General features: G+C 41.7%; 1 protein-coding gene across 2 annotated transcripts in view; it reads right to left on the bottom strand.

The window, feature by feature from the left end:
- Positions 1-2916: 2916 nt before the first annotated feature.
- Positions 2917-16816, bottom strand: part of cntn2 (contactin 2) — a 122368-nt gene continuing 108468 nt past the window's right edge. Inside the window, exons 14-24 of one of the 2 annotated variants that reach the window (XR_003220261.1) lie at positions 14554-14674; positions 13516-13674; positions 12410-12559; positions 11510-11580; positions 10497-10731; positions 8681-8796; positions 7987-8173; positions 6949-7061; positions 5490-5658; positions 4246-4418; positions 2917-3757 (exon numbers count right to left, since the gene is read on the bottom strand). Coding sequence is in view for 1 of the 2 variants with exons in the window: in XM_019355319.2 (XP_019210864.1) it covers positions 4309-4418; positions 5490-5658; positions 6949-7061; positions 7987-8173; positions 8681-8796; positions 10497-10731; positions 11510-11580; positions 12410-12559; positions 13516-13674; positions 14554-14674 (1431 nt within the window). In the remaining variant the exon portion in view is untranslated. Of the gene's footprint in view, positions 4419-5489; positions 5659-6948; positions 7062-7986; positions 8174-8680; positions 8797-10496; positions 10732-11509; positions 11581-12409; positions 12560-13515; positions 13675-14553; positions 14675-16816 lie in introns of both variants that reach the window. The other variant, XM_019355319.2, reaches the window with a different exon arrangement.

The raw sequence follows: 16816 nt of genomic DNA, 5'->3' as shown, positions 1-16816 counted from the left end.
GTCATCTGAAGGCAATTGTCTATGGTGTGAAGATATGAGATGTGCAGCACCTGAAACTACGGATACTGGATGCCTGTGCTGGCATTTCTCCTGCGGTGTTGCTATCAGTGTGTGAAGAGTGGGAGAAGAGGGTTGCACTGACAATCCAACACAATGAGCAGCACATTGAATGCATTTTATAAGTGGTCAGAAACTTGTAAATAACTCATGAAAGAATAAAGTTACGTTGAAACCAAGCACACCATTGTTTTTCTTGTGACATTACCAATAAGTTTGATGTGTCACATGGCCCTCTTCCTATTGAAAAAACAAAAGTATGGGTGAACGTAATCGTCCGAGCTCCCTGAAGTGCACCGTGAACAAGTGTCTGTGCTACCTAAACCCATTTTAAACGTTTTCCTTTGTGGGAGGTGTGTCCTGTGAATTGTATTATACTGTATAAGTTTGCATTTTTGGTCATGGAGAAAATGTTATTGGGAGCACTCCAGGTCATTTTCCCATTTGAGTATTGGTAGTGTGATAGATACATCAGTGTTTGAAATTATTTTGTATAGTTTGGAGGTTATTCTTCTGGGGTGAGTGATTTTCATTATCTCTTCAGTTAATCTGGAGGGAAGCAGTGGATTAATTGTTTGGGCAATCTCGGGTTTAATTATAGATTTTAATCTTTCAGTCAGCTTCCCACCTTGGGAGCGCCGTCTCCTTGAGTTGGCCTCTGTTTTCACTGACTGCTGCAAAAGAAAAGTCTTTTCAGAGCCTTTCGTGCAATTGTGTCCATGTAGTTTTACATGTTGGTTGTCTTTCAGTCATTTTGATTTCGGGGAGCATTTTCTTCAATCCCATCATCATCATCATCCATGAAGTTCTACCGTGTAATAGCACTATTAGCAGCATTCCATTCTGTTAGGACTACAACCTATCCTCCTGGCAATTCTCGCTCCAGCTTTTAGCTCAGTGCTGCGCAATTGCAAGAGCTTGATTTAGACTTTTCACATATACAAGTCTTTAGCATCTGTATGTAAGTTCTGGTGAGTGCAAAGAGCATGTAAATCTCTTGCTCAGCTGGGAGCGCTGTCTCTGTTGTCTTCTGTTTATGCTAGATGAACTCGCTCCCTCCCTGGGCCACTCTTGCTTCCCCAGGATTCAAATGCATCTTTTAATTTGTGCATAAGGATTCAAGAATCTCCAAGGTAAAGACAAATTCAGTTGTCTCTCAATGTCAGCTGAAACTAACAGGATGTCAAAAATATAAATGAATCTGAAATCCTCTGATTGTCACCAGTTGTTGTACATGTCTGCACCTCTCGTTCTCCCCTTTGGCTGAATCGGGAAAAAAGCTTAAGTGACCTTCTTCTGATAGGTTAAAAAAATATATTAATAGCCTTAAACGCTTTGCGATCTTCTTTGATTGACACAGAGATGGCGATCCACTGGTTGGTGACTCCTGATCAAGTCTGCAGGAATTTTGAGAAAATTATTGCATTTTCCCCTCCACAGCTTCCTTAAGCAAGCCAAGAAGCGCTCGCAGCATACGTACTTACATTCAAGTTAATTTTCCATCAACTGCATCTCAACACTGCATGCAGAAGGTGAGGAGATATTTCTCACCTTAGGCAGTAGACCATATGTTCTGTGCCAGCAACCAACCTAAATGGAGGGGAAGGAAGGGGGGGGTCGTCTCAAGTCACTTTATTCACCAAAAAAACCCCAAAACAAAAACGCCATGTATATTTGCAACCATTCGCTCATAGTTCACTCTTGAAGAAATCTAGCCTAAATCTAAAAGTGCAGTGATAATATCTTATTAGGTTGTAGAGGCAAAGCACCAGGACAGCCATTTCTCCCTGGTTGCAGAAGTGGACTAGTTAACTGGGAGCAGCCCATATATCCTCAGCACTTTCCCATTTGTTTTGCTTTTTCAGTCAGGGTTAAAACTATCTGCACAGCTGATTGATAACCTACAGGTTCAAAGAGACGTCATTTCCCAAAAGTCTGACCTGCAGCCCTCCTGCTCAGCATCCTCAGTGATGTTGGTTATCATGACTGCTCCAAAGCTGCTCCATCAAATATTGATCTGTAGTTGCGCTGCAATAGCTTATCAGCATTAGGGTGTTTAGGTTTTCATTTCCAAACTACATTAATCTGTGTAACTTGTAGTAGAAATGTATTTTCAGATTTCAGCTGAGGGGGCTCAGTGACTTAGTGGCTGGGCCTGGATGGCGAGGCTCATCCATAACCCCACAACACTGCTTCAGCGACTGGCAGCATTCACATCCCTGCATCAACCTGGCACTACTGTGTCCCGGTGTTTCAAGGTGGTACATTCAGCATGGCTTGCACATATCTGCATCAGAATTTCATATGGAAGTCTATTCAGTCCACCATATTGAGTCTTTTATTTTTTTTTATCCTTTTTTATTCCATAGTTAATTAATCCTCCTTCCTAGCCTTTTGATGACCACTAAGCTTAGTGCCATCAGAGACCAGCAAAGAGAAAAGCAAGCTAGTGACTGACTGATACTCATTCTCCATTGTGCTTGCTCTTTTCTCTTACTGTCTGGAAGCTTCCACAGCCTCCTCTCATTAGCATCAGTTTCTCTTATTATGCCTTTTATATTGTATATCTTCAGTGTCTGTCATGCACAGCTATCAGTTATGTATTGATTGTTATCCTATGTAAGGACAACAGAACTATTTCCATGATTATTCTGAGCAGATTATTAGGAAACTGTGATGCGGCTAAAAGGGGAATTTTATGTTTTTAACAGAATACTTGGGGATATTACAAGAAAATTACATTAGAACACTTATCCTAACCCTACAATACTACAATATGTGGTTAGGATTAGGGAAATGTGATGGCGATAATTGAATATTGGACAGTGTGACTGATGTAACACAGGAATATAAAAGACATTAAAACATCCACCAGCGTGACTTCTCACTTACTGGCTTAAAAACAAACTGTATTAACAATGAACAGCATATTAAGCGCTGCATGCATTAGCAATAACGTTTGGTACAGATGTAAAATAACAAAAGAACCTCGTCCAGTAAAAACTGAGTTTGAAGCATTGCAGTGTTTTGCGGGTAGTTTAAGAAAACCAAAACCATGCATTCCTGTCATTCCAAAATCTTAGACAAAAGCATCACCTGCCGTTCAAACCAAATCAAAAGTTCTGAGTATATCAACAACAAAATAATAAAAAAAACATTGACAAAGACGCAGTTTTTTAGCACTTGATGTATATGTTTGATCTTAACTCTCGAGCTGTAGATAAAAATGTACTACAAGAATGACAGCGGCCACATGTTTCCTGTAAAATGTGGTGAAGCAGAATTGTTACATAAGAGCTGATAACGGGGTTACAATGAGGACAGTTTACAACACTGTTGATAACTTTGGTGATCGGACTTTCATCTCTCTCAGTCATCTATCCCTGCTGCTCTGGCCTTTTCATCTCAGCCTATCAGCACAAGAGACACTGATAGTAAACCCAAGAAACACTAAACACAAGTATTTTCACATTCCTGTCAAAATGATTCAAATAAGCAGGCACAAAAACAAACAAACAAACAAAGAATGAAATACAATTAAATACAATCAAATTTCAATTCCCTGAAATGAAACAAGACATCAAACAGTATAATAATCATCTAGACATGTGAAACAAGCGCAGAGACAGTAGCGAAAGCTGGAACCAACAGTTAGCAGTTCTTCAGAGCCTCAGTGAAGGCCTTTTATTCTGTGTTCACACTGTGAGCAACAAGAGAAGCACATCAGACTTTGGTTAGAACAGCTTTGTGATTTCAAACATAAGACACAGATGAAAGAGTCTCTAATTAGCCACATGGCAGTTTTAGTAGAACGTTTGACTTTAGCCGTCAGCCTCTCTGGTATTTGATCACAAATTCAGTTTGTAAATGCAAAGTGAAAAATGCATGCTATGAATGCAGTTACAGCTCTTACATCACCTGTAACTCAAAAGACTCTGTAAGCAACCTGCCCTCGGTGTGAACACGCAGACCTCCAACACATTGACTCTACATTTACACCTGAAGTCCTGCCAGCTACAGTTTCAAGGACACATTAATGTGGCATGTCAGCCACAGATGTCCCAATAAGGCATGGTTTATACTGAGACCAGTACACAAACATAATACCTCCTTCAGACATTTTTAAAAAGATCCTTGTCATTATTAAAAGTGAATCCCCGTGTTTCCCATCCCTGGACCGACACCCACCTATCCATAAAAGGGAGCATTAGTTTCAAGCCACCGATAAGAAAAAGTTCCGACGTGCCGAGATCACAGGCCTGACATCACCACAAAAATGAGCAGAGCCAAGCCTGAGAGGAGGTGGGCATGGGGACAGGGCAGTGTGGAGGAGGCATCCTTCTGCACCATCATACCAGTCCCTACAAGACAGACAGAGAGCATGTGGAACAGCTCAGCGTACAGTTTTTCTACATGTGAATAGAGTATGACTTGAAACAGCTTTACTATCACAGCTATGGAAGGTTTGAAAACAACAATAAGAATCGTACAAAAAATAAAAACGGTTATAACTGACCTTCATGTATAACCAGCATGCACTAAACTGCGAACATTTAAAGCCATAAATGTTTATGATCAACATTATAAATATCCTAATCTTATCAAACCATATCTCTGAGATAACATGGCCTTGGATAAATGACAGGCTCCAGTCTCTAAACAGGGGTCGCTTTTCGTCTGTACAACTATTTATTGATAAGAGGGTACGTGCATGGAATAAAAGTGCTGTAAAAATATACGTGTAAAAAGGTGAATATAGTTTGTATAAAGGGTTTTCACTGGTCCCTGAGAGTGGACAGTCCATGGTAAACATATTTTTATACACAGTCCCCAAAGTTAACAGCCTTCAAATGAACTGGACAGCTGACCAATAACCAGATTCATGGTTAGGTGAGGCCTGCTCATTTTTCATGACAGTTTTAAATATGAGCGAAGGAATCAATCACGAGGCTGAAAAAGCTACAAAAACTTTCCAAATCAGACTCAACCTTAAAAGCAAGGCACTGGCCAGCAGAGCAGCATGAAAAGGCCTGAAAGACTACAGAGGACTAAAGTCTTTGAGGAGGTAAGTATTTCACTGAGAGGCTCTGAAATTAAGAAATGTCTTCACAAATGGAAATACAGGGGCACAAAAGCCATGTGGCTGGTTACCCTCAAGAAGACTAGACCAGACTTTGTCATAGCTAACAGAGTCTGTACAGTTTAGAAACAGATCTTTAGACTGGGTGGAGACGATGCTACAGCAGAGGCATGTGTTGGGAAACCACGTCACTCATGTTTATAGAAATGCTGCTGACAGAAGTAGCAAATCTGACCTAATGTAACACAGCCAGGTAGTAAAAAGTGTTTTTCCTTTCATTATTTGCACTATTTTTTAACTAATGAACTATTAAACCAGAGAAATATCTGGTTTGTGTTTCCTGATTTGTCACCTGAATCCCGGGACACGATAATCTCGTGTGCTGGCCCGTCCCCGCCCTCGCCCCATGACCAAATCTCCAGCACAATGTAACCGTTGTCTTTTGGCAGCGGCAGGCTCACTGATGTCTTTGTCTTGTCCAGAAACTTCAAAGCTGCCTGGTCCTCGTGCTTGTACAGAACCTGGCAAACAGAACAAAGTCTTTTTACAGGGTCTCCACTTTTACAGTGTTTATCTGTTGATTTGATAAAATCAGCTTGAACTGCCGGTATAAAAGTTATCTTTGGGTAATTATAACATGATACAAGGCTTATAAACATGATCTTTGACTTTGTTTTACAGCCAGTTTATTAGTTCACATAATTCCAAGACGAGGTGACCTGTTTCACGATGAACCTTACCGAGCATTAGTGCTTCATCAAAAAGAAAGCAGTTAATCCAAGACACCTTTATGTGCTCAGAACCATATACATGAAAATCCTCGAGTCACTGAATGCTGGATGAAAAAGAAGGATTTTTTTCCCAGGATAACACTTTTATATATTCCCAAAGCCAAGTCCAAATCACAGCACTGCTAACTGTCCAGCTGAGGTAAGCTCTTATCGCAGGCTTGCTCTTTTCTTATGATCGAGTGTTACAAAGTAAAGGCTTGCAACTCTCTTTTATGTCACAAGTACTCATTTTTGTCACTGTAAACTATGCTACATGCAAGTGGCTTTAAGTTATGACCATAAATACAGATTAAAATGTATAAAACATATTAACCTGCCACCTCCTGCCCATACAGTGGAGTGACAGAACACTTTGGACCGTTAAAAATGAACCAAAGCTGTAGTTTAAGTCCTCAAATAAGCATAGATCAAATGTTCTCTGGCCACTTTGGATGTGTGCCATCACATGCTCAGACTAAGGGTCTTTTCTGCAGTTAGTCAGGCAGCCACTGTAAACGATAGCATCCTGCTGACTGATATTCCAATCCCACTACAATTCTTTTATTATTGTTAAATTCCCAAACATGTAGGTGGGTATCGAAGTGTATTCCATATGAATATTAGGACACCCGGTTTTTCTACTAGAACATATCAATGTTCTCAGGGTCACAATCATTTAAGATTTTCCAGGTCAAACTCCAAAATGTGAGAAACTGATGTTGCTTTAGCTTGCATGCACAGAGTGTGCTTAGGACTGAATAAGACCAAATAAACTGATCAGGAAGGCTGGCTCTGTGAATGGCTGCAAACTGGAAACACTTGCAGGTATTGTACAGGGTAGTGAAAGTGTATCACAGCTAATCTTGACCACCATCTGCATCACTCACTGGACAGGCAGCAGCTTACGTCAGTGAGAGCCTGGCTCAGCTCTTATGCATTAAGACTATGCAACGCGCTTGCCTAGTAAACACTCGGATTATTTCCCACATGTGGGATAAATAACATAAATCTTACGCTGTGTTATTTAGATTCAGTACTCACTTTGTAGCCCAATATGGCTGACTCATTGTGCATGGCTATCACTTGGTCCCATCTCACCGTGACCCGCGAGCCGTGAGCCTTCCATGACACGCTGCCTGGAGGACGGTTGGGAGCTGAGAAGGAAAAAACACATTTCAAAAGAATCCAAATAATACTTTTCAGTAGAAATCATGCATCCTGAATAACAGCAGCCATTTTCATATGTATTACTGTGAGGGTATTGACCCAGTCGCCATATAACAAAGTCACACCAGACAGAGTGGTGATTAGAAGAACCTCTTTGTTTAACACACTTAGAGTCCTTCCAGCTGAGAGGCCTACACACAGGATGCATCTGAGTGACACAGCTTTACAGATGGTTCATGAATGTAGCTTCCACAGGGAACATTTGTATTTGAAGTGATTAAAGCTTCAAATCAGCTTGCTCTAACTTTAGCTTATATTGCTCATATGCAAATCCTATTAGTGTAAGCAGAGTAAACTCTCCTTTAAAAACACGTGGTTCACAACTTTCCAGCCTCACTCAGTCAGTAGAAGAAAAGCAGGATGGTTTCCTGTCGGGGTATTACTGTGCTCGGGGGGTCAGCCAGCTCGCCTCCAATACAGAAAAAGAAATATGTATTAATCTGATAGACTAGAGTTCCGATTTTAATGGGCTGTCATTAAAAAAATGGTCCTGAAATGAGTCACTTACATGTAATGAATATGGAAGATATAAAATATTACATTTATGAATAAATTACAAGAAATAAACGTGTTCATGATATTCTCATTATCTGAGATGTATTATCATGAAGAGCAAATATCAATGAAAGAGCAGCCAGCTGGATATTACATTTAAAGTCTGTAGAATTTACACACAGTCATACATTGTCTGAAAGGTTCGTGTGACCTTTCAAACTGCAAAGCAGAAGAGTGCAGCGGTGTGAGAGCAGACTTTTCTCTGAGTGGCTTTTGTCTTTGCTTCATGTCACGTGCTCTGTGTTGTGCACGCTCATGTTCCTAACAGAGATCTGTGTGAGAGTGCTGCACCCGTACGTGGTTTCCTGGTGGTGACGGTGGTGCGTGGCGAGGGCGGTCCTGTGCCGGCACTGTTGTACGCCAGAACAGCGACGTGGTATCGAGTGCTGGGTCGAAGTCCGGACACCCTGGCTGTCGGCTCCAGCCCTGCTGTCCTCACTCGGTCCGCTGCTGCTTCTCTTTCGTGCTGCCGCCAGTACCGGATCTGTTAACGCGCACAATAACGCGCACAATGACACAAACATCACTACAGATCTTTCACTCTCTAAATGTCTTTCTTCAGCTTATATACTTTATATATTTATACTCTTTTTTAAAGCATCCTTGGGTTTCTTCAAAGGTATTATTATTATTAATGTTATCTTATAAACTCCATGTGAACAGTATTAAGACACCACAGCCTTCACTTTCAGAAACACATGCTGTCCACAGCACATGACAAAGTTTGGAATAACACAAGGTTAAAATGATACAAGTCAAAACTGAACCTGAAGTTTCCTTTGATATTTTCCTGCATCTGTTATATTCAGAACATTATTTACTGAAATGTATTCCTTACTTTTGTTATTTAGGCCGTGCGTCTCCCATACACACAGTTATCACCTAAGAGACTAGCTTTTTGTGACTGCACTATGTTTTCTAGATTGTCCACATATTTTTGATAGTTACAGGCTATGCTGCTTTACAGGGATAAAGTCACTGAGCTGGTCACCTCGTATCCTCTCAGGATGCCATTGGCGCTGAGCTGCTGCACAGGCTCCCAGGAAACCTGGATCTCAAAGGCGGACAGTGCCGTGGCATTGATGCTCGAAGGTCCCACAGTTGGCTCTGTGAGGAGTCAGTCAGAGGTCAGCATGTCCGCTGTCTCATATAATTACATAATGTTACAGCATTGTCCATTTTTCTGCTGCAGCTTTGCTGACTGTGTTCTTACTGTGCTTGATTAACCAGCCCATTGGGTATATATCAGGGTTTTCATTATTTTAATCTTATTTACATGAACTACTACCATCAGTCAAGTTGTAGGTGAACTGACTGTGAACCTTTCTAAAACTATGGCTGCCCTCTAGTGGTTAGAGTAAAGACTGCAGGTGGAGATACATCAGAAATCTGATCTTCAGAAACACTGGAAACTACTGATACTACAGATCCCCGCCCCGTGCTTTCACTGCTTTCCATTCTGCATTGGATCTGAAATGTTGTTTGTCTCATTTCTCTAAATATAAGAATGGTGTATGGACCTGCAAGTGAAATAGGAACTGACTGTACACACCACTGTGCCTTGTCTTAATTAAGTGCACAGATGTGTAAACTTGCTAACGACATATAGAACCAATTGAGCTTATACAGTTGTGATTACATTTTTATGCAATGCATTAAAATTCTAATCGTGCAGGGTGGGAGCTTCAGCTAATGTCCTCATTAAACATTCAGGTGGGACTTATAGTATCGAGAGTTTATTCAGAAACACTGAGCGAGTGGCAGCTCTGTAAACAGAGGCAGGTGGAGGACCACGGCTGGCTGCAACTGGCAACAAGACTGCAGTATTAATGAGAAACTCTTTGCAGCTGTCCTAAGTTAAAGAGACATGGGTGTACTCCCACAGTTTAAGACTTCTTTAGGCAAGACTTCAGTCAGCCATGAACAGCTATCAGAGGCTGATAGCAAAGGCTCTGTCATTATACTGGACCCAGTGATTCTTTTCTTTGCATTAATAAGGTGATTTAAGTTCAAGCTGTGTACACTCGAGTTTAATTCTTTAGCGTGTCTGCGTTTCTGTATTTCTGCTTGACAAACTCAGACATGAGTGGAGGAGAATGGATGGATGGTTTCTTGATATCAGGTTCCTTCTGTTTCTTGTCCTCTGCGTCTCCTGTGGAAATCAGTCTTGTCTCCATGTTATTTTACCTATCTGGGTAATCACCTGGTGTATTTCATCTCCCTAACTACCTCATGTGTGTTTTAAGTCCAACATGCCAAGATGCTGCTGCTGGTAAACTGGATGTTCACTTCAGAGTGCTCTGGTAGAGTAGACACCAGTCCACTGACCAGGCCTTTTAATACCAACGTGCTGTTGACTGAATGTGACACAGTATCTGAACAGTGTTCAAACCTATCCACAGCTGGGATGTGGTGGTTTGGTGGACTGGTTTCATGATAGAAGCAGATTAAACTGGAAACAGGAAAAGTGGCGTGGTTGTCATGTGGTTCCCCACAAACGTGTTTAGTAACTCCTAAGAAACAGTTTCTTGGTTCATTTGTGTTATTTAAACAGAATGCTGTGCAGGTGAACTCAGAGGCTTTTCACTGAGTCAGTTCAACATTTACAGTAAAACACAGTCGATATCTTTGTCTGCACAATATTTCATCCACCACAAACTAACTCTGGGCTTGTACAAAGCAGTGATGCTAAATTATCATGCAATTAGAGCAGCCATGTAAAATAGCAGTTAGGATGGACACTGGGAATGACATCTGCCACAATCATAACACTGTAGTGGAATCAGCTGAACGTCACCGTTACTCACCTTCTTCTGCAGAGTGAACCACAGCAACCTGGCTAAATGGGCCTTCTCCTTTGTGGTTATAAGCTTTGATCTTCACTTCAAAAGGAGTGTACGCCGCCAGACTGCTGTTGTAGTAAACATATCGAGAGGACTCTACACGGGGAACTCGCACCTCTGTCCATGATGATGTGCCCTTCTTTCTGAACGCCAAGATGTACCCAAAGCCGTCACCGTTCTGGTATTCTCTGGCCATGGGCTGGAGGACAAATTCAGACTTTCTCACACACCAAGTCTGAACCCCGGCTGTCCCAGTAGCACCATCATGATCACAGTGATATCACAGTATCTCCAGTACTGTTCATGGTTAACTGCTCGTGTTTCTGTCTTTCTGTCTTATTTCATCTCTGTATGTGTCTTATGCTTTTTCCCACTTTGTTTTGGTAGTTACGTATTATAACTATCAAAATTAAGTGGGAAAGAATACAATATATTATAATTATATATATTTAAAATCTCTAATTTAACTTGTACTTCAGTTCATTCATGAAGAATACAAATCAATCCACTCCTGGTTTTACTCATCTCCACTTCATTCCAATGACATGAAACCAAAACAAATCAGTGTGCAAATAAATGATCCTCAGCTTTTTGAACAGATGCAGATCCACTGGGATTAATCAGCTGCTCTGACTTTCTGTACCACCACTGTTTTGGGTCTGGCCCAAGAGTGGACAATTTCCAGCAGTTAGTGTTAATGAGACTGGGGTGTTACTTAACTGTGAGCCCACTGCCTCTAAAATCACAGTATCTGTTTGTACTGGAATACCTGACAATAATCTGGCCCATAAAACTAAAATGACACTAAACATTTTCAACAGTAACAACTAAACTGATACTAGATTAAATTCTACTTGAATGAAACTAAAAGAAAATCACAATTTGTTAATGAATGAATGGAAAACTTTGAAAACATACAAACCTAAATTCAACTCTGTTTGGAAAATAGAGAAACCCAATTTGACCTTTCCACTCACCGTCCATGTAACAATGAGCTCATCACGGTCTCCTCCTCCACCTGCAAGTCCACTCGGGGCCACAGTGGGAGCTGAGGGCCAAAAGGACAAAGACACAAGATGACTTACACAATATGAACCACAAGTGTGGATCAATGTACAGTAGTATAAGTAGCTTTGAAAACTGGAAAATACTGCTTTCAAGGGACAGTGCACCCACACACCAAATCTTTTCTTGTATTTATATACTCTCAGAAAACCCCGGATATGCCCGGATGTTGGCATACATACAGCACATGGAAGCCATATAAACTACGATCATTTTCAGTTAGATGAAATTTTGGCATTCCACGTCATTTTTTCACTTTGACTTCCAGGCTGCCTTTGAATTTAGCTCTCTGTCTTTGCTTCTATCAAACTGTGGGGTGTGTGGTCTCTGGCTCCGCTGCAGTGGAGGGGTGGTGCAGCAGGCTCGAGGGCAGTGCCAGGGTGCTGGCAGGGCAGCTGCTGCCACTCAGTAATCAGATTCTCCCTTTTTTCAGTGACGCTGGGGCTCGAGAGGACCACAGAGTGTGGAGTGGAGAAGCAGCTGAAAAAGTACGTGGGGTGTGTTCATTTCACACAAATGATGTAACACCAGATCTCAGTCCAGCAGAGCTCCTCTGGGATGAAACAGGAGATTTGTATCACGGATGTGGAGCTGACAAATCAACTGCAAGACCCTACAATATCAGCATGGGCCGAAGGAACCATGGTGAATCTATGCCAGAAAGAACTAAGGCAGCTCCGAAGGCAAAAGGGGGTCCAAACCAGTAATAGCATTAATAAAGTGGCAGATGACCCTCACTGGTTCTGATGTAAATATTTGGTTCATGAACAGCTGTCTAAACTACCTAAAATGTGCCACCTGGGGTACCTTACCTGCTTGCAGTGTCCGAATGATGTGGGAAGGCATGCTAGGCTCTCCACTGCCCAAGATGTTGCTGGCGATAACCCGGAATTCATAATCCGTCCAGGGAATCAGTCCTATCACACGAGCTGACTCTGCATTTCCTTCAATGTTCACTGGATCTGGTGCACAGTGAGGAAGCACGAGTTTATTTAAATGAAAAAAATCAAAAACACTGATAGGAAAGTTTTACTGACCAATACTGTGCTAATGTATGAAACATAGACACACCCAGTTCATTTTAATAACAACCAATGACCAGACCCGATGGGTGTGTAAGTATACTTATACTAATGCTGTACAGATGTAGGTTTTATTCAATCAGAAACATGCAGGTGTTAAAAAAAGTCGAGAGAAAGGATCTGACACGCAGACGGCTTTGGACAGCAACATGTTTGAATCACCACAATCTTCACTTCTTTACCGCTCCTGTATGTTTACACATCAGTCTGAGCTTCATCTTTAGCATTATTCCCTGTTTCACAGTGTGAGTCTGCCCTCAGCCGGGCTCTGCTGGAGGTTTCCTTGCTGTTGTCACAGAGGGCTTGCTAACAGGGGCTCATCTGATTGTTGGGGTTTGTCTCTGGGTCTTTACCTTAAAATATAAAGTGTCTGTATGTGACTGTACGCATGTCATTCAGGGCTGTATACATTTAATTCCAACAGTTTTTAGTTCCAGTAAAAACTGTGTCCTGGCAAACATCTCAGTGTGTTATCTAGAAGATAAGATGTGTGTGATAAATACAGAAGAGAAAACAGAGTTATTTATAATAATGTTGGAGAGGCTGGTGTGTGTGTACTACTGACTGACTGAGTCTCTGAGCAGGAATGTGATGAAAACGCTGAGACCACCAACCACAGTCTATCCCTGACTTCTTAGAACAGTTGATAAAAACTCAGTGAGAATATCAATTCAACTCGATTTCTTCGTTTTAGCCATGAAATCATTTTGCTCCATTTTTGTTATCATTGTGTTATTGGTAGTGTTATTACTGTGGTTTTTGTTATTACTAGAAGCACAACGTAAGTACAGAATATCCTTTTGTTCAGGTGTATGGTTAAACACACACAGACACACCTGTCCTCATCTTCCTCCACTCAGACGACAGAGGAGAGCGGCCCATGATGACATATTTGCCGATAGGACTGTGGTTATCGTAACCACAGCTCCACCTGAGTTCCACTGATGTCTCAGCCACATTCTTCACCAACAAACCTCCAGGAGGTCCCGGGGGTCCTGTTCAAACCAAGAGAAGTTTAAACATATGACAGAATCTCCACATCGACAAAGTAGTAAAGGTTGGTTTACCTTCCATAACACACGTCACAAAATGTCAGATCTCTGCCTACTCCTACATAGATGCCAAATCATTACTTTAACACCAGAAGTCACTGTGCTAACTCCAGAATTATTACAGCTGTATAGGTTGGGCTACTCCTCACTCCCAGTAAAACCTGTGATCCCTTTACTCCTTTACAAATCCACCTCCTGTTGTGTTCTTGCTTTTGTGTGACTGCCTATCTTATCGTTGTTCTGGGATTATTCTTGTCCAGCAGCTTTCCACTTCCAAAGCTGTGTTTTCATCAAACCTTTGAGTTGCCTTTAATAAATACAAACTTATTTATTTAGGATTCTGATTGGATTCACGTGTGGATGAAAGGTAGATCAAACGCTTAAGTGCATAGAATAAAGTGCTGTCTTTGAAAAACATGAGTGTGACAACTACAACTTTATCTTTTTTAAAAAGTACTATGTAAGTGAGTTTAATTACATTTGCTTTCAATAAAACAGAAAGCTATCATATGAGTCTCTTTGCCCTGAAGCTGTCTTCCCATGCAGTGTTAGCTTAAACACTAAACAACCCAAACTAAACATCACACCAGTACATAGACGGGACCCTCACAGGTAATACTTGGCAATATTCTGAGTGTGATCTAAAACACATGCTCACAAGCATGATAATCTATGTTCAGTTCAATTCAGTTTTATTTATACCACGCAAAATCACAACAACAGTCACCTCGAAGTGCTTTATATAGCAAAACAAAAACACTTATTATGTAAATGCAGAATAGTGAGAGTATGACATCAGAGGACAGCTGGGACTTGTTTTACCTCGAACCACCAGCCTAGCTGAGGCTGAGGCGCTGTCCACCACAGTCTGAGCTGTGCACACGTATATCCCCGCCTGGCTCAGCTGAGCCCTCACAATCAGCAGGTCACCAGTGTTTTCCTTCTGAAAGGACACACACACACACAGACACACACACAGAACAAATGAAATGAGTCAAAATGGAGTTCAGTCATTCTGAGTATAATTGGGGATGGGAATCAAGAACTGATTCTTGAAGAAAACTGGTTCTCAGTAGTCTAATTCCCACTTATCAGTTCTTGCGATCTCACTCTGGTCAGCTGATTTCAGTTCGGGTGTCAGAGGAGAAAAACAGTGACGCAGTGAAAGCTGAGTGAAAGCGACCCGATAAGGAATCGACTGGATAAGTCATATCGATACTGGAAGTTTAATACAAAGTGCATAATTATTATGAGGAAAATATGCTATTTGTTCAATGCTCAGGTCATGTGCATTCAAAAGCTTTGATGAAACTGAAACTTAAACATGCTAAACAACAGCTAGGTATGCAGCATATCCTAAGCCCTGACAATAGCTAGCCAAGACACCGCAGCCAGTTTTAAGCTAGACCTTTATAGCAACATCTTATTACATCAACGTTCATGAAACAGTTAAATATAAGGAGCAGGAATGTGAAATAGACGTTAATCTCATTTAAAAGCGTATACCTCCCTGGCCCATGCTCAGATACTGTGAATTATGCCACCTTTTAATTCATTAATGAATTAAAATAAAGTAGATTGTCTATAGCAGGTCAGTTTCTTTCAGTGTACAGGAATTTTGATTTCTTTACAAAATAAATTCAGGTGAAACTACATTTTCATGGAGCAGCAGTTTTCTGTCACGCTTGTTTCAGACAAGCTGCCGAGCTGTGAACCAAAGACTCTGAACAGACTGGGTCACTGCACATCTGTGTGATGGAAATACCTATGTATTGATCATATCACATATGTGCTTATTGCACACACGGTCGTGAGACAGTTGGAGACATCCAGGCACCGTGTGGCGGGTTAAACAGATGGTGGAGCCTTTTGTTCTTGGTCCCTTGTGGGGGACCAGCGTAGCAGCGCCCTGCTGGAGGCCCACTCTCTCTCATCCATACGAGAATAAAGGTGTCGATTACAGCTGACCGTGTCTGTGGACTTTGTTAATTAAATTTCCACCACACCTGCACCCTGTTTAAAAAAATGAAAGCATTACGGTGCAATTCTGGTGATATTCCTTTTTTTATTATGGTTATCCACAAATACTTCAAAGCTCAAACTAACATTCACTGCATCCTAACAAGCATAGATCTGTGTGTGTAACCTATTTATTTAGACTTTATCCCACATACAAATACTGAAGCTACATGCAATGTTTGCTAACATTTAATTGGAGAAACAAGTTTACCAAAACGTGGATCTCTTTCTTTTATCTGAATTCATTTACCCTAACATGTGTGGCCAGAGGCCTGGATTTTGGCTTACCCCAGTAACTTCAGTGTAAACTCAGATGAGCAGTTTAGGCATGAAATCACCGCCTACTGACCAATTAATTCTCAGAAATAGCATCACCTGGAAAATCTCTCTGCAGGGAGCTTTAATAGGTTTTTATGTTTCATCTAAAGTCTTTGTGTTTCCATGATAAGCAAGCGAGTGTGAGATCCTGCATTCAAGGTGGGAGGCCAAAGCGGGCCAGCAGAGAGGCAAGTGTGTGAGCCTGAGATCAGGCTGGAAGGCTGGCATAGATCAGGAGGGAGGCAAGTATGAGAGTCTGCAGAAAGGCTAGAAGGCCATCTGAGGTCCAGAGAGAGAGGAGGGCCTGCGAGAAGGTTGTAAGGCCTCTGGAGACCGGGATGGTGAATGGACAGCCTAAAGAAGAGATGGAGGCTGATGCAGCTCAGAGGACGAAGCACTTGTTAACAGGAGCACAAATGTGACTTAAAACGGAAGAGACTTTGAGGGACTTTTGAGGGGCGGGGCCATCTGCTGCGACCGGTTGGGGTGAGAGAAGGAAGACAGGATAAAGACATCCTGTGGAAAATGGTAAAATGGTAAATGGCCTGTATTTATATAGCGCTTTAATAGTCCCTAAGGACCCCAAAGCGCTTTACATATCCAGTCATCCACCCATTCACACACACATTCACACACTGGTGATGGCAGCTGCATTGTAGCCACAGCCACCCTGGGGCGCACTGACAGGAGGCGAGGCTGCCGGACACTGGCGCCACCGGGCCCTCTGACCACCAGTAGGCAACGGGTG

Source organism: Oreochromis niloticus, linkage group LG5, assembly GCF_001858045.2.
Source record: "Oreochromis niloticus isolate F11D_XX linkage group LG5, O_niloticus_UMD_NMBU, whole genome shotgun sequence".
Classification (NCBI taxonomy): domain Eukaryota; kingdom Metazoa; phylum Chordata; class Actinopteri; order Cichliformes; family Cichlidae; genus Oreochromis; species Oreochromis niloticus.
Note: the sequence above shows the minus strand (reverse complement) of the source record. Positions and strands in the feature narration are given on the sequence as shown.